The sequence below is a fragment of the Anarhichas minor genome, unplaced genomic scaffold (assembly GCF_050575085.1).
Source record: "Anarhichas minor isolate MPS153535 unplaced genomic scaffold, ASM5057508v1 ptg000022l, whole genome shotgun sequence".
Taxonomy (NCBI): domain Eukaryota; kingdom Metazoa; phylum Chordata; class Actinopteri; order Perciformes; family Anarhichadidae; genus Anarhichas; species Anarhichas minor.
Window position 1 is genome coordinate 3,199,296 of NW_027466468.1, and position 18,610 is coordinate 3,217,905.

General features: G+C 42.8%; 1 protein-coding gene across 1 annotated transcript; it reads left to right on the forward strand.

The window, feature by feature from the left end:
• The first annotated feature begins 1,231 nt into the window (after positions 1-1,231).
• LOC142955145 (phosphatidylinositol-3-phosphatase SAC1-B) lies at positions 1,232-16,440 on the forward strand. The gene is made up of 20 exons (XM_076096531.1): positions 1,232-1,304; positions 1,854-1,951; positions 3,207-3,281; positions 3,372-3,499; positions 3,756-3,905; positions 4,772-4,831; positions 5,172-5,205; positions 6,228-6,329; positions 6,498-6,583; positions 7,178-7,264; positions 7,356-7,424; positions 7,561-7,640; positions 7,774-7,872; positions 7,966-8,104; positions 8,998-9,067; positions 9,202-9,274; positions 10,360-10,453; positions 11,653-11,745; positions 11,834-11,891; positions 12,053-16,440. Exons 1-20 carry the CDS (start codon positions 1,276-1,278, stop codon positions 12,187-12,189), a joined length of 1,761 nt encoding a protein of 586 aa, XP_075952646.1. The 5' UTR covers positions 1,232-1,275; the 3' UTR covers positions 12,190-16,440.
• The last annotated feature ends 2,170 nt before the right edge of the window (positions 16,441-18,610 follow it).

Genomic DNA, 18,610 nt, shown 5'->3' on the forward strand with positions numbered 1-18,610 from the left:
ACATTTTGAATGTACTTTTAATGGTGTACTTTCCATTAAGGTATTGGTGAAAACTTCCAAACATAATTTGACCGTTTTGTGCCTGAGCAAATACATCTAATTCAATTGAATAATGCTGTCATTCTTCCACTAAGTGTAATCACAACAATATACTTTTAAACCACCGTCCTTGAAACAAATATATAAAATGTGATGCCTGTGTAAAGTATACTTATTATTCCATATGGGGTTGTCATGAGGATTGGAGGGATTTATTGTTTCTTACAACTTCAAACGTTTACAATGTGTTAACAATGTAACAATTGTGATGGAAGATTTCTAAGTTAATCGGGAGAAGAGAGTTTTGTTCACAAATCAATAATAAAGTCTTCAGACGATTCAAAGTTGTCTTTTTTCCGTTTATTTGCTTGCAAGGGAAGAGTATACAACAGAGTACGTATTCAGCAGTCTGTGGTAAAAACTTCAAAATATGTAACACACAGGCTCCTTTATTTATACAGCAACAAGTTAGATTCAAAGTGCAGCCCCCACGAGGGCTTGTCTGCTGTATCCAGCTGACTTTTCACAGCTTCGATACATTCAAGGTAACATGAGGTGTTTTCAACCACCAGTTCTGATTACTGCTTAGTCTGCACTTTCTTTACTCCATATAAGGAACAAGTTGTTCTGCCACTCTAAAAGTTTTGCTACTTTTTCAGTAGCCATTTTCCTTAATAGATGACACGTAAGTTTTCGAGTTCACTGCGAGTTCACATCGAGGACACAAAGTTCAAATGCATATTTTACCATTACACAACATATACACGTATCATATAGAGCACATGTGTAAACATAACAGTAAACTATCAGCCATACCAATTCAGTTAATGAGGAAAGAAGAAAAATAACTTAATCAGACGGTATAATAAATAATAATATTGATAATAACAATAACCATATTAACATGAATATAATCGATATAATAACAATAACAATAATAAGAGAAAATTAAGTAAAAACAAAATAAATATATTTTGGTGACAAAACTTTGAGAACAATTTAAGAGGCTCTAAACAACATTTAATTTAAATGATAAAACAACTTAAAAGATGGGGTTGAGTTAAGAAATGTAACGTTAGCTGTATGAATATGAAATTCCCCCAAGTGATGTTTGGGACTCTTACATGGCAACAGCGCCATCTAGCGTCTCTTTGCAGCAGAGTCTTTCCCCCACAGCCGCAGACGGAAGTAGCCGGTGTGTCGGTGACACGTCACTGAGGTCAGACGGGAGGAAAGATGGCGAGCACCTACGAGAGTTTCAACTTGTAAGTGTTGCGGATCAACACCATAACACACCGTAGCTTTTTTACTGTTCATGCTGAGTGAGGGGCGAGGGGCCTCCGTCAGGACTTCACACTGACACGGCTAAACGACGAAGCAGCTCGGCGTGTGTAGACCACCTCGTCAGCGCAGGCGTCGTGTTACCGCTCCATGCAAACAATGCTAACTGCACCTGATTCCGCAGAAAGTTTTCTCCCCTAATGAGCTCTTTTGAACGGGTTGGGTATGACAGCGGCACCTCGTTAACGTCACTAGTCCCGCGCTACTGGGTGAAGCTAGATATGAGACGGTTTAACGGATGCAGCACTGCTACCTGCTGCTAGTCGGTTACAGTGTTCTATTAGCTCTCGTAGCTAACAGGTACTCCTGTCAGCTCGCCGTGTAGTCTTCCGCCAGTTGACTCTAGTCCGCATCGTTTCTGTAGGAGTATTACACGGAGCCCCGCTGCTGCTGCTGGGGTGGGGGCTGATGGTGGTGATGGTGTTAGTGCTAGTGGGTTTTTAAACAGCTCTCGTGTCTGTCTGTCTCACCAGGCGCATCACACCAGAGAAGTTCTACATAGAGACTCTGGATGACGGAGCCGAGGACGTCCTGGCTATCGACAGGGTGTCGACCGAGACGACTCTCACAGGTGAGCTCAGGTTAGGGGCTTGAGCCTCAGCACGTGTGTCATTGAAGGAGAACACAGCGGAGACTGTAGCAGCACTACTATATATTAAATATATTGTAAACAAGCTTATTGTGTTGATGTCAATTCAAACCAGATTTACTTTTTTAGAGGGTATGATTTTAATTTTGTTTCATATTTATTGTCATTATTATCTACCCAAGATCTTCCCCGTTGCCACTGTTTTTGGTACATTTTTGCAAAAAGAAAAAAAGTTTAAAGAGGTACAAATTAAACACCAACATATGGTTTACATTTTGTACTACCTTGTCATTTGCAAGTGCCTTCATCATTTAAATGTTATTCTATATATACTGTCTGCTGCAGTAGCCATACACACATACTGTTTATATATATATGATTATTTTTACTATCTCCTCTGTGGTCTCATTCAATTACATATGTGCACTTATATAGAAAAAGGTGGATAATACCCATTAATTACCCCATAATAAATGGATATTCTCCAGCTTTGCACAGTAGTCTTACTCAAATCACACACACACACACACACACACATAATCAGTTAGTTGTGTTAATCATTTAGTACAGACATTGCCAAACACTCGGTGGGTCGTAGGAGATGTTATTTGGGTCGCCAAATACATTTTCAGAATTTCTTCCCGTAATCTAGATTTTGTGAAGTTCACATTCGAGCCACAAGAGGGAGCCTGAATGTTCGTAATGTTTTGATAACTGTAGCCTACTTCTAACATTGAATCTAATATGAAAAGCTTTCCGTACATTCTGTTTGTTTAACTGATGAAAGAAAATTAAAAGAATGAGCCTGTTAACGCCGTCTAAATGCATTTATTTGGTGTCATTTATGAAGTATTTATCTAGTGTACATGTTTTCAATAACGCATGCATAAAACAAACTTGTGATTCGTCAAAAGTTTGTTGTGAATTTGGCCGTGATGGTTTTTCATTTTTTAAAAGTGGGTCACTAGAAAAAAGAGTTTGGGAAACACTGCTGTAGTTGGTACAAATGCCCAAAACATTTACTAGTTGTAGTTGCACAGTTCTGATAACGTTGTTACTTTAACTCCGTCTCATTATGTGTAGCTCGCATCTAAAAGACAGTTTCAAGGTGTCCCTTTATTCTCTAATCATTTTCATTTGCGCCATTAAAAAAAAAAGTAGCTCATCAGTTGCAGCCCTAGCTGAGATAATTCACACTGCTGCTTAACCCTTGCTGTGTGCCTGCTTTGGTCCTCAGTGAGGAGGGACATCCCTGCGTCTGCAGAGACCAGGCCCATATGCGGACTCATGGGGACGATCCGCCTGGTGGCAGGTGAGTCAAGAGCACATGAAGACCGTCGGGACATTACAGCAGCAGGCAGTGTGTTTTTAAAAAAATCTCCAACCACTTCTTCTGTGTTAGGCATGTACCTGGTTGTCATCACGAAGAAGAAGAAGGTGGGGGACCTGCTGGGCCATGCTGTGTGGAAGGCCGTGGACTTTGACATCGTCTCCTACAAGAAGACGATACTGCACCTGACGGACAACCAGGTGAGGGATCTCATGGCTCCGGGTTGCACTTGTGGCTGGGAGAGCTGGCAGACATCTAACCGAGCTTGGTGTGGCGGTCAGAGAATTTTGAGGGTTTAAATGTCCTTCACGATGGTGGACATGATTGATTTTCATGTAGAAGGTGTTCCCCAAAGTGGCCCTTTGGTGTCCGATCCGCTAGCAGCGGCTTCCACTTGTACCGGCTTCATTACCGCCCTCTCTGACCTCTGGACCTGAGTCTGTCTCTTTGTTTCAGATGCAAGACAACAAGGCTTTCCTGTCCATGATCAACAACGTGCTTCACACAGACGGCTTCTACTTTGCTACGGACTACGACCTGACCCACACCCTGCAGCGCCTGGCCAACACCAGCCCCGAGTTTCAGGAGATGAGCCTTCTGGAGAGGGTGAGATGTACCTCGAGCCCCTTTTCCCCCGCTGGACAAAAAAAACCCACTAACATCTGGCTTTTGTCTTCGGGGGGGAAAGGTCACAATCAGTCCCGGGACAAATGACTCTGCAGAAGTCACGGGTATTTATCGACTCCAGCTCCGATCGGTGCTATTTGGACAATTATTATAATTTATTAACATATACAACATACAATGAATCCTCTCTCCTTACAGCCACCAGACTCCAGTCAGACAACAGTCATTATTTCCTCCCTGATCCTCGAAACACACTCCGTTCAAACTCGGCAGAAACAGAATACAACTCGTGAAATCCGTCTTTGTTAGTCTTTCTACCGTTCTGACAATCACCAGCTCTGGTTTGGTCAAAGTAAACCCCTAAATTCACCGAGTTAGATGTGAAAAGAAACAGCCGTTACATGCGCTCCTCAGTGCTACCAGACGTTGAACGTAACACCAGAAAAAAACCAGAAAGGTATGCTGGTCTACTGGCAGTAGGAGAGGAGTCCATCGCCTATGTTTAGCTGGTTTTCCTGTTTTAAAAAAAAAAGTTGCATATATGCGCTAATGTTGGTGGAAAAAGGGGTGTTGAATACCAAATACATCCCTGTCTCTCTGTGAGTTGGTGAGCTCACAGTGGCCAGAGTTAAATACCCAATTAGAAATGCTGTTACCCATAAAATGACAAATTAATTAAATTCACATAAACAATAAAAAACGAGAAAAAAACCCATCAATCTCAATGAATAATTCCAAATGTACAATTGTTGAAGTATTTTTTCCCTACAGTAAGCCTCATCTCAGGGTGTAGGCCACGCCCTTGTCTGTCTTTGTATTAACTCGTGCTGACTGTCCTGTTGCAGGCAGATCAGCGTTTTGTCTGGAACGGCCACCTGCTGAGGGAATTCATCGCACAGCCAGAGGTGAGGCCAAACCAACGTTCTCTCTTTCACAGCATTTATTTAACCTTCTCACTCTGAGATACGCCCCTCCCCCCTCCACCCCTGAGGATTCTGGTCCGTAACTGTCCTCACCATTGGAAGCGTGCTTGTCTACTGTAGCCTGTGTTCAAACAGCGGACTACAGCAATAGTAGCAGCAGTCTGGCTTCCCCACGCCATTTTTCTACATTGCAACATTTAGTTTCCATTTTGATTCAACAACTCAATTCAGCCACTAGTCAGCCCAACTCACCAACACCCTAGACCCAAGCATTTCAGTAAAGCAAAGCATCTCATTATCTAACACTGTTTTTATCTTACAGTTACACAAGTTTGTGTTTCCTGTGGTCCATGGCTGTATCCTTTCCTGCTGTTCGTTGGTGCTGGTTTAGTGAATGAGTGTGAGATCTATCATGTCGGGTCCATCTCACTGAGTGAGGCATTAAATAAGACACATCTACTTTATTGTATTGTTGTATTCACGACTTCTAAAAGTTTGTTGTGTTTCTTTTAGTATAAAGGTAGTAGTATACAGTTTATACTACTACCGTGATACTGTAAAGGTAGTAGTATAAAGTTTATACTACTACCTTGATACTGTAAAGGTAGTAGTATAAAGTTTATACTGTTCAATGTGTTGATAGTGTTTTTGTTTGTCCTTGATCTGGATGAATATTAAATCACTATTACGTGGAGAAATACTGTCTAAAAAGGTACTGTAGCCATAAAAAAGTTTTTGATAAAGAGCCAACAAAAGAAATGTTGCTCACTTCAAAGGGATAGTTCAGATGTTTAGAAGAGGGGTTTGGAGTAAGAGACATGAGTACCAGCACAGAAGCAAAGCAATGTACTGCTGTGGATGGAGGCACCCTGACGGGGAACTGAAGTCGTTATCTCTGCTCTCTTCAAAGCAACCAGACTCCACTGACAAAAATGTATTTTTTTACCTTGCAGAACACAGAAGCTGCAGGTATACCACTGCCTTAATGGGTTTATCTCTTTGTGTTGTTGTGTGACTTTGGTGTTTAAACTAACCCTTTCTTTAGAACTCCAAAGTCCCACAAACAGATTAACCGATGGAGGCAGCGGAAGACCAGCAACGTCTGTGTTCTTTGAGGTAAAATGACTGTTTTTGTCAGTGGAGTCTGGTGGCTTTGAAGAGAGCACAGATAACGACTTAAGTTCCACGTCTGAAAGGGCTGTATGACGGCAAAGTAAAGCAGGGAAAATATTCTAAATATTACAAGGAGGGGGGGGGGGGGGTCCGCCATCTACATCGAAACATCTACATCGATATGTTATTTTTTTTTTTTATAAAAGTGCTTAGCACTGACTTCTCACTATTCCACGTCAGTTTTCTTAACGCATCTCTTGACCAGTCATCACCATGAAGTCGGGCTGCATCAACGGGAAGGTCTTTGATTGGATTGTTATCTCCAGGAGGAGCTGCTTCAGAGCCGGAGTCCGCTACTACGTCCGAGGTAACGCTACCGACCCCACGCGTCCACGGGAAATGTTTTCTGTCTTCAGCGTCCAACACTTTTACAAATGTTTTACAAACACATTCGCAGCTCATTTATGGCACATACCCAGCGGATATTATTTCGATGATGAACCTGTCAAACAGCTGTTTGTGTTTTTGTCCACAGGCATTGACTCAGAAGGCCATCCTGCTAACTATGTGGAAACGGAGCAGATCGTGCAGTACAACAGCGCCAAGGCTTCGTTTGTTCAGGTGAGCCAAAGCATTGATGCTCCAGGAGAGACGCAGTGAAGTCTGCCTTCAGGAAGAATTGACCCGCCGGTCAAGTCAGAATCCAGTGGTTTGAAGTTATATCATGACAGCACACAAATGTAAATAGAATACAACATTAAAGGGTAACTGAAGGTTTAGCTTATTTTGAAAATGTGACGTGGGATTTCAGAACGAGACTTTTTGCGAGCGAACAGACAAACCGGATCAATTAAAAATGTTTTATTTCTCTGTAGGGTTCTTTACATAATGTTGTCAGACACTTATGATGCCAATCAACAAGAACTTTTAGTGGACGTACATTGACGGTGAGGAGTTTCCCCGAGCGATCACACTACAGCCTGTTTAGCGTCTGCAACTGTTGTCCCCATTAGTCGCTTATAAAAGGTATAAATAGGGTCCAGGTTGAAAAACACCGAAGTTCCCATTTAAGCATCAAAAAATAGTTAAAACAATTTGAGCATGTCTTCAGCTCTTTTTTTTGTTTTCCTTTATAATTAGTTCTTACATACAGTTGTGTCCACTCGTCTCCACATTGAACGCATAATGCCCCTTTTCTTTTTTTCCTCCTCCTAGACCAGAGGCTCCATCCCCCTCTACTGGTCCCAAAGGCCCAATCTCAAGTACAAGCCCAAACCACAGATCAGCAAAACAGTGAACCACGTAAGCTGCCTTTTTAATTTACACGAGACAAAACCTGTTAATTTTTTTCCTTGCGTTCCTCACAAAGTTTCTCTCTGTTGCTCTCTTGTAGTTGGACGGATTCCAGAGACACTTTGACTCTCAGATTATTCTCTACGGAAGACAAGTCATTTTGAACTTGGTAAGTTTGTTATGACAGACGTGCCAGCTAGGTTTTCATTTCACACTGTTTTAACCCACGATACGACCCTGACTAGAAATCATTCCTATTTTTAGAATTATTATTATTTTTGTTGTCATCCTTCTTTTTTTCACAGATCAACCAAAAGGGCTCAGAGCAGCCACTGGAGCTGGCTTTCGACAAGATGGTGACCGGCTTGGGTAACGGCATGATCAAGTAAGATAACTGCCAGCTCCGTCCTTCACCCTTCACGCGTTGCTGCGTTCTTTTAGGGCCTTGCGTTGACACCGCCTGATATTAGCTCGAGGTCACCACTACGTTTCAGTAAACACTTTCTCTTTTTCTGCAGGTACATAGCTTTTGACTTTCACAAGGAGTGCAGCCGGATGAGGTGGCACCGCCTGCATATCTTAGTGGATATGGTTGCCGAAATGCAGGACGAATTTGGGTTAGTGCGCTTTTTTGCTTTGTGCGGCAGGTAAATATCTACGTCTGTCTCTGCAGCAGAAGTAATGGTGTGTATGCGTGTGTGTGGATCCAGATATTTCCTGGTGGATGCGGATGGGAAGGAGATGTTGACCCAGGAGGGGACGTTTCGGAGCAACTGCATGGACTGTCTGGACCGCACCAACGTCATCCAGAGCATGCTGGCCCAACGCTCGCTGCAGTCACAGCTACGGGTACGACCCTAGCATCCCACAGGAAGTGGACGTAATAATCACAACAGCTGATCACAGAGAACCAAGGCTGTGCCCAGCTTGATTTGTATCGGTTAGCTCAATGTAATCCAGCATAATGTCTATTTCCACAGCACTAATATCATCAGCACAAACACGGTCATGTCATTCGATCCGTGTTAAAGGGATAGTTCGGCTGTTATGAAGTGGGGTTGTATGAGGTACTTATCCAAAGTCAGTGTATTACCTACAGTAGATGGCGGCCGACACACCCCCAGTCTGATTCAGACAGCAGTACCAGGCACGGGGGCAAAACAAGACTCTCGCAAAAGCCACAAGACTCCATTGACAAAATCAGCGATTTCACCGAGCAAGACACGAGAGTTGCTGCTGCTTAGTTTGTGTTATTGTGTGACTTTGATGAATCTGATCTAACCCCGTAAAACACCAAAGTCACACAATATCACAAACAAATTAATGGATACAGGCAGAGGTGGACCAGCAACTCCCGTGTCCTGCGAGGTGAAAGTACTGTTTTTTTCTGGTGTCATCGTCTGGTAGCATCGGTGAGAACACAGACTGCTATAACTCCTGTCAATTAAACTTAACACTTCCTTCAGATGTTTCACATTAAAAGCCTACCGGGAAAGTGAAGGAATGTGCCCTACTTGTCAGGAAGTGTTTCATTTAAAGTAGCGTAACGCCAATCTGGAAAAAAGAAAAAGAAAAGGGGAAGTGTTGAGTTTGCATTCACAGCAACTTAAAATAAGAGCAGGTCAGAAAACTTGCTAAAACATCATGTAATATGCTACAAGCCTTATAGCGTAGCCTTTGACAAACACTCAGAAGGTTCATTTTGGACTCTCAAATCAATATGTGCGTGTGTGTTCCTGCAGAGAATGGGAATCCTCCACGTGGGCCAGCAGATCGAGGAGCAGGCAGACTTCGGCAAGATGTTCAAGAACGGTGGGCTCACACTACCAGTTTCACACTACCAGTGTCCTGTTTCACCGGGCCACGCCCGCGTTTAAGGGTCCGAGATGTTAATACGATCTGTTCTCTTCTATTTCCCTCCTCCCCACCCGTCTGTTCACGTGCAGCCTGGGCAGACAATGCCGACGCCTGTGCCAAGCAGTATGCCGGTACTGGTGCCTTGAAGACCGACTTCACCAGGTTAGTTTTCACACAGCAAACGGATACCGTCCTGCTGAACACATGCTAACTACCTGCTAATGACAAAAGAAAAAGTCTAAGGATGGAGGTGTCTGCTAGTTTGTCTATTCAACTGTCTGTCCTTCCCCAGGGTTAATTCTTTGGTTGCTCTCTCAGATTTATGAGCATTAACCCTCTGAACCCAAAGCAGTTTCGGGGTGTTCTTTTGGTCCGGTCACATTTTTCTCTCTGTGGCCTTGATTTTCTCTACAGTATATAAGTCCTGCACCTCTGTGGAAACAGCACAATGATGGCAAGAAGTCAAAAATGTATTTTGAGCAGTATAACACAGTTACAATGCCATAAATCATAAGGAAGAAAAAGTTGAATTTCTGTGATGATTTATTTTATAAAAATTGAAAAACACTGGAATCTATATGTACGACATGTTATCAAATGTCTACAAGTTTAACCAATTTTGGGGAAAACGGAGGCTCCACATGCTTTATACATTGAACTCCTCTGTGCTCAGCAGCCTGCACTTCTGTCCAAGTTTCGCGGAGTTGTTGCCATGTGACTGTTGGTCTCAGCCGAGTCAATCATGGCTTCCTAGTTAAGCTGAGGAGCTCAGAATTTAATGCTCTTCACAGGATCCAGTCAATTCAAACGGCTTGTTTGGGAAAAGATTTAAAATGAGGCATGTAGAATAACAAGTTTTTAATGAGGTATCACAACTTTAGGCTTCGATTTGGTTGCTTTTTCTGAAGGAAGTGTTCGTTCAAAGACTGTCGGAAAGATTTTTTACAGCTTCTGGCTGTGATGAACCGCGTAGTTTGGGCAATTGTTTCAGGAAAACATGCTTTTAAATACCACCGGTGGGTTTTGGGGTTCGGAGGGTTAAGTTCACATGCAATAAGAAAGCTGGATGGACAGGGTTTATCCTCTGGGGAGCATGAAATGGCCTCGGTAAATGAGGTTAGATGTTAGTTGGTGTTAAATTGGGAGGCTAGAGGACGGGTCAGGGGGATAACAAAATGGTTTGTATCCAACCTATGAGGACGTAAGTGATTTTCTACATGTTGTTGACCCACATGATGATCTCTCAGGACGGGGAAGAGGACTCAGTTGGGGCTGCTGATGGACGGCTGGAACTCCATGATCCGATATTACAAAAACAACTTCTCCGATGGGTTCAGACAGGTGGGTCCAAATCTTTCTGGATTTGATGTGTGCATTAGTGTGTTTTACTATAACTTGTGTGGCCAAACTTTTTTCATTGTGGGTTATATACAGAAAAATATAAGGAGTCACGGGACAAACTATAGTAAATGTGTAGTTTTCGAGCAGTTCCACTGCAAGAACATCAGTGTTCCTAGAGCAGAAACCCAACGTGCCAGTGAATGAAGTGTGGGACTGACGTTTAGTTTCGCCACAACGGATTCCTTGCAACTTCACTTGCACTTCTGTGACAAAGTACTCGTTTACCCAACATTTCTGAAATTTTCAGCACTCTCTCGCTATCTTCCGTCTTTTCGGTTCCGCCATGTTTACCAAATCTAGTGAGGTAAATGTTTCAGTAATCAGTAACCTGACCCACCAGATGGTTTGTTACACAGAACCAGCTGAGAAGCCATCATTGGAAACTGTTTGGAAAAGGGCAGGCACTTTCAAAATGTATGTGGCAGGTGATTGGACAAATCATCTGTCAATCAAACTAACTCTAACCGAAGCCAGTAGGGAGAAGAGCGAAAACACCTTTTCCATCTAGAAAAGCCTTCAGTGTTACTCTCCAGTTCTGATATTACTGATGCTATTCCAGCTACACTAACCTCTTCAGGGGCCGCCATTGTCGTGAACAGCAAACATTTGCCTCTCTGTGTCATCTGGCACAAACTTAAGCCACGCCCATAGCTACCAGTAGCTCCTCACAGGAAACTGATTGGTCCTTGCGCGGCTTACCGGACACAAACGCACTATTTGATACTTGAAGCCTGACGAGATGGGTTTTCGTGTGATATGTGATCCCGCGATTCTCAATTGACCTCGCGATATCTCGAAAATCCAGCTGGCGTGCAAGGTAAAGTAATCAACGTAGGTCAAGTGGTTGTTCATAATGGCAGCGACATCTAGTGTTTAAACTAAGACGTGCCACGTACAGGCCGCTATTGGTGCTATTTATTAGAAATTGGTTATGTAGTTTGGCCACCCAGTTTGGTACTGCACAGTTGAAATGTAGACCTGTCAGTTATCTTCAGTTACAGTAGACTCTTTAAGAGAATTGGTCATGACCGAAGTCTGGAGATCTCTCATTTGCTGACACAATGTAGAGACGACAGAGTGATAAATGAGATGCACTCGCACTGCAAACAGTAAGAAACGGTTGGTCTGTTGTAACGCAGGACTCCATCGATCTGTTCCTGGGGAACTATGCTGTGGACGAAGCTGATTGGGCCACCCCGCTGCGTGACACCAAAGACTGGAAGTTCCTGACGGTAAGAATGGCTCTGGAAGATAGACGGATACCTTTTTCCTCTTTTCCCGATGTTTTTTTTTTTTAATGTGACTCTTTTCCTTTTCTAGTTGCCTATCGTCATGGTGGTAGCATTCTCCATGTGCATCATCTGCCTGCTAATGGCTGGTAAGACCAACTGCAATTAACTCAGTCATTGTCATACTGCAAACGTAATGACATGCATCAGGGTTTAGTTATCCTAAATTAAATTCGGATCATGCTTAAAATATTTAAGCAGTAATTGTTATTTTACTAATTGTTATTTTACCCCCCCCTCCCCCTGTCAGGTGAGACGTGGACTGAGACGCTGGCCTACATTCTGTTCTGGGGAACAGCCAGCGTGGTGACGGGCGGCCTCATCCTCTTTAATGGACTGGACTTCGTAGACGCTCCCAAGCTGGTCCAGAAGGAGAAGCTGGACTGAATGTGTGCGTGTGGAAAGCAGCTTGGCCCTGGCGATCTCACCGCCTCATCCTCTGGCTCTTCGTCACTTTACCCCCAGCATCAGCACCCGCAGGCCTGGAGCCTTTACTAACGGACGGGGTGGAGTGGAGGATGGCGGTGGGAAGCGGGGGCCGGGCCTCGTGCGCGAGAACGGCGGAAGAGACAGGGACTGGGAGCGCACGTTGCCGGCTGCTGTCCACACTGCAGATACTGTCATGTGGACAGGACTGTCTGTCCGCAGTTTTACTGGACACTGAACCTCTGGAGTTTGTTCTTACTGGATGTGATTGTTTCCATGATTTCAGAGGAATGCTGTGGGGCCTAAATGTAAATGTCCGCCCCATTGAATTACCTTAATGGGTGTTTTGGGATCAGTTCTTTTGCCTTTTGTCTTTTGTATTATTGCCAAATATATGTTCATCCATGCACAGATGCTCTGTCCCAGGTTAGACGCTGCCTGCTTCGATGGTTCAAGACCAGCAACAGGTCGATGAGCCGATCCGGTTCCAAAGGCTCCAGGAAATCCGGCCTTCTTTTGCGACGACTTCAATTACACAGCCAGTGTATAATCAGAAGTCCTCAGTATCCCAAATGTCTATTGGCGATTTGTTGGATGGTGCACTTTTATCACTTCACATGGTTGTGAAATACGTCAGGTATGCTGTATATTTAACACGCGTTTGTGATTATCATCTGCGTCATTGGTTGTTATCAATACACAGTGAACAATCATCATATGAGGGTTGATCAGTTAAAAGGCCACTGCAGGATGTAGCTGATACTGTTGAAGGCAGACACGATCTCTACGGTTTGGAGTGAGCTTCTCACTCCCAACTCCTCAATTACTGACGTTTGGTTGGACTCACGACGCTTCTAACCCTCTAGCGTCAGTGTTGGCCTCGGGAACAACGTGTCAGTTCCCGGTCGTTACATGTGTACAGTATCTTTTCAAAATGAAATTCCAGCGTAGGTTTACTTATTTTGAAGGTTTACTTGTGCAACAAACTGCTTGGTTAGGTTCCGGCAGCAAAAGCGCTCAAAATAACTACAGATGTTACATAACTACGGAAATTACAAAGAAAACTACGGTATAATAGGTCAACATTGCTTCAGAGGGGATGCAAAGATGGGTCTCCTGGGTGTAAGTCCCAGGTTTGTTTGATCCAGACGTACTTTTCTAAAAGATGCGTCAGTATCAGACGCTGAGGGGCACCGACAAAGCAGCGGTATAAGACGAGTTGGGAGCAAGAGCGGGTTCTGCACAACATGTTATCTGCCATGTGTTGTATCATTACAACCGACTGTAATCGTAGGTGTCATGGAACTTGGCGCTTTATTTACCATCAATTTATTTGTCCACAGAAACGAGTATTAAGTGCTCTCTATCTACTTAATTCTTGCTCTCAAATGAGTCATTTGAGAGCAAGAATAAACGGAACCTATTGTTAACATTTTAACTCTTTAAAAGGGTGAAGTTGCAGGTTGGTGTATTGAAGCGTTAGCGGCAGGCTAGCAGCTGTGTTTAGGTATCGAGGTACCAACATGTGTTGAGTTCATTCCTGCATAATAACATTGTCGGTTAGCGCATTCATTTCATTTGTTGTTGTAGCCTCCCGCCCTTTCTTTAAAGCTAGGGTTGGTAATGTTGAGAAACTAGCAAGAGTACACTAGAAAACAGCCCCAACGTGCCAACTCTTCTTCAATGAAACTAGCAGCACTAGCTCCTAAAGTCGCTAAATCTAGATAGAAAGTCGTCTGACCCGTCCTTTCACTTCCCTTCAAAGCCATGCCCCCAAAATGATCAATGATGGCTGTTAGTACTCCAAACTGTCAAGCTAGCAGCTTATGGAAGACTGGTGACAGGCAATGAGTGGACAGGCATTTAGCACGTCTAACAGCCATAGATACCAGACCTTTTTTAGTTTTTTGTTGATTTATTGATTGCTGTCGGGATGCAATAAGAATTTCAACAAATATAACAAAAAGGTCTTCAAGAAGATTACCAACCCTATCTTCAGTGATAGTTGGATATTGAATATTGTTTCAACAAAGCGTCGGCTTCGGCTGCACAATCTGAATCTGATTCTACATAACTGCTTGGTTTGATTTGGGACGGAGATGCATGGATATACTTCAGATTTTGCCTGTTATGTTATCTGTGACATTCCTAAATATATGTTCAACGTTAACAATATTTAATGTTATATTCTGTTGAACCCCCTCCATGACGCCAGCCGGGCTCTGGGCAGTTACCCTGTGCTCAGAGAATGTCCGACTTGATGAGGATCACACAAATGCATTAATAACTTTGACTCTGTACATGTAGATCTATGCTTCTTGATCAATGGGTCTCATGCAAGTGATTTATGGGAACCTGTGGCATTCACCAAGTTACTCGTATTTGGAATTCTTTCTGTGGTCCAGACCTGTCGCACGAGTCATGAACTTTTTTGATTTTAAAAATTGTTATGCCTTAATCTGAATGAATTTGCAGTTTAAATATGAAACTGAATACGAGATCAAATAAAATATTTAAGACAAACTTACAGCAAAACTAATATTCTGTTCCTCGTATCTTCATCATGGCTGCCAGTAAAAAGAAAAGAAAAAGATTTTGGCATATTTTGTTAGAGAACTTCTACATGACAGTAGTTCTCTCAGTATGACAGCTGCCTCTGCAGGTCTCTGTCTAGTATCATCCTCTCTTGCACCTTAAAGTGGTAACATCACTTTAGGCTGTTGCACTCTTCTTTAATATCTCTTATGAATTTCACATCCTCATCTGCTTTGCTTTAGAACATAAACTGTATAGAAGATGTGGACGTAGCCACATGATGTCCCACATTGATTTGTGGAATGTCATTTTGAAGCCTTGAGTTTGGCATTTTTGCCGTTGCCATCTTCTTTGTCTGGCCAGCTGAGCAAGCTGAAAACACAGCTGTCATACTGTCGCCTTGTTCTAGTAAATATGTTCACATACACATCCAGCCGATTGCTTCTATAAACTGAAAGACACAGCTACAGTAGATCTCACCAGTGAGCCGTTCACTCATTGAGCAAGTGCCTTCACAATGTTAGGAAAGCCGAAACAAATGCTGCTTTCATGAAGGTGTTAGGAAGCCAAAGAGGATTACGGTGCGTGGAATGTGCGGTACGAGTATGATTTGTATTAAAAGAGCTCAAACATAAATACACCTGTATGGTGCTCTGATTTAATATTAAAGTGAAAGCTCGGACAGAACGCGGTAAAACTAAGCGACTCAACCGTTTTATGCTGAATTGAGCTGATAGTTCTGCGATGTGCTGTCAATAAAAGCTGTAGTGAGATGCTCAAAGGTGGTGTTTTATGGCAGGACATGCGTTTTCTCCACCTTGTATGCTGAAACGTTTCTGCTCCTTCCCCTTTAAACCGCGAGCCATGTTTACTGTTGGAGACTATTTCATGGTCCCTTTATCAGCTTCTATTAGCTTTAACATGTTAACAATTGTGTTATCAGATTTCGATAATGACAGCAGTACTTTGAACAGCCTTGATCTTATGATATATGATGTTTTCCCCATTTATTGTTTTATTGTATGTTTAGTGCTTCTGGGCCTCTATATTTGGTGCTTTATCGGTTATATTGTTTTGTGAGTCTTTTGTGATTTCATTTTCTTATGTACTTTGTAACATTGTAAAGAAAAAAGTGTTTATCATTATAATGCGATGCTCATTTGAAGCCACCCAGCTGAGTTCTGAGGACTGGTCATTGTATACAGAAGTATACCCTGGAAGTTAACATTGCACTGGATCCCTCGACAAAAAGATTTCTTTCATGGTGTTTTGGATTATTGCCAAAAAAACAACAACAAGCTCTATGCCAACGTTAATGATACTCACGACACTTAGCCAGTAAGAGCCAGCCAGCCATGAAAAGCTACTGTCAGACGTGGAGCTTGAACAGTTACTAGATTCACATTTTAAGCTAAGATAAGATGAACCTTTATTGATCCCGAGCCAGAGTAAAAACGGAAGTCTGAGGTGGAGATAGTGAAGAGGAGCGGCCCTTGAACAGTCCCCTGACGTGCGCCAATGTTTACTCACAGGAAGCCGTTTCAGACAGCAGAGTACAGCAACGAACTTGAACGTCAACAACTGCAGTGCATAGAGAATGTGGCGTTGCGTGTTGCACCATGTGTTGTGTAAAAACTGTGGTTCTTTTTTTGCTTAAATGTGTGTTTGTGAACTGTAGCTGCTGTTGAGTGGTTATTCTCTTTACATCTCTGTGTTGGCTGCCTCGGTGGTGCTTTATTCTGCTGTTAAAGTGGCAGGTTATATCATTTCTGTACCCCAACGATGCTTGTTGCACCCTCCGCGGTGTCCATAGCTCTTTTTATTTATCGTTGGTCACTATTGGGTAATTGTCTGTTGGCTGTTTATAATACAGTGGGTACGGAAAGTATTCAGACCCCTTTAAATTTTTCACTCTTTGTTTCATTGCAGCCATTTGCTAAAATCAAAAAAGTTCATTTTATTTCTCATTAATGTACACTCGGCACCCCATCTTGACAGAAAAAAACAGAAATGTAGAAATTTTTGCAAATTTATTAAAAAAGAAAAACTGAAATATCACATGGTCATAAGTATTCAGACCCTTTGCTGTGACACTCATATTTAACTCACATGCTGTCCATTTCTTCTGATCCTCCTTGAGATGGTTCTACTCCTTCATTGGAGTCCAGCTGTGTTTAATTAAACTGATTGGACTTGATTAGGAAAGGCACACACCTGTCTATATAAGACCTTACAGCTCACAGTGCATGTCAGAGCAAATGAGAATCATGAGGTCGAAGGAGCTGCCCAAGGAGCTCAGAGACAGAATTGTGGCAAGGCACAGATCTGGCCAAGGTTACAAAAGAATTTCTGCAGCACTCAAGGTTCCTAAGAGCACAGTGGCCTCCATAATCCTTAAATGGAAGAAGTTTGGGACGACCAGAACTCTTCCTAGACCTGGCCGTCCAGCCAAACTGAGCAATCGTGGAAGAAGAGCCTTGGTGAGAGAGGTAAAGAAGAACCCAAAGATCACTGTGGCTGAGCTCCAGAGATGCAGTAGGGAGATGGGAGAAAGTTCCACAAAGTCAACTATCACTGCAGCCCTCCACCAGTCGGGGCTTTATGGCAGAGTGGCCCGACGGAAGCCTCTCCTCAGTGCAAGACATATGAAAGCCCGCATAGAGTTTGCCAAAAAACACATGAAGGACTCCCAGACTATGAGAAATAAGATTCTCTGGTCTGATGAGACCAAGATTGAACTTTTTGGCGTTAATTCTAAGCGGTATGTGTGGAGAAAACCAGGCACTGCTCATCACCTGCCCAATACAATCCCAACAGTGAAACATGGTGGTGGCAGCATCATGCTATGGGGGTGTAAAGTGCTCTGGACCTCAGACTGGGCCGAAGGTTCACCTTCCAACAAGACAATGACCCTAAGCACACAGCTAAAATAACAAAGGAGTGGCTTCGGAACAACTCTGTGACCATTCTTGACTGGCCCAGCCAGAGCCCTGACCTAAACCCAATTGAGCATCTCTGGAGATACCTGAAAATGACTGTCCACCAACGTTCACCATCCAACCTGACGGAACTGGAGAGGATCTGCAAGGAAGAATGGCAGAGGATCCCCAAATCCAGGTGTGAAAAACTTGTTGCATCATTCCCAAGAAGACTCATGGCTGTACTAGCTCAAAAGGGTGCTTCTACTCAATACTGAGCAAAGGGTCTGAATACTTATGACCATGTGATATTTCAGTTTTTGTTTTTTAATAAATTTGCAAAAATTTCTACATTTCTGTTTTTTTCTGTCAAGATGGGGTGCTGAGTAATAAATGAGAAATAAAATGAACTTTTTTGATTTTAGCAAATGGCTGCAATGAAACAAAGAGTGGAAAATTTAAAGGGGTCTGAATACTTTCCGTACCCACTGTATATTTACAATCAATAATCAGTTGTGTGCACAAGCTACAAAGGAACATAGAATACCGAAAAGGAATTTATTGTTGTTTTGGACATAGGGGCGCTGTAGTGCAGTGTGTTTTAGTGTACTATTAGTCCACTGTGGTGTTCATTTGGGTACTCGTGTAAATGATTTTACTACTGTTTCTACCATTGACAATACAATGCTTATCCAATCAGATGACGACAAAACAACAAGCTTAAAATGCTAGTGCAGATTAGCCTCGGTGAGCAGAAAGTGAGAGGCCTAGGAGACACCAAGGTGTTTCACTCCATTCAATGAAGTACTGCATCCAAATGGCTGATCATTTTAACTTTAAGTGTATTAAAGTACAAAACAAATATTGAATTGTCTCAGTTGTCATCCCCTGACCTATGTATGTAACTGCAGTAGGATTCTCTGGTCTAT

Coding starts and splice junctions, on each gene's coding strand:
- LOC142955145 (XM_076096531.1), top strand. CDS start 1,276: ATGGCGAGCACCTACGAGAGTTTCAACTT. Junction 7,873..7,965: donor GAAATGCAGGACGAATTTGG/GTTAGTGCGCTT, acceptor GTGTGGATCCAG/ATATTTCCTGGTGGATGCGG. Junction 10,454..11,652: donor TCTCCGATGGGTTCAGACAG/GTGGGTCCAAAT, acceptor GTTGTAACGCAG/GACTCCATCGATCTGTTCCT.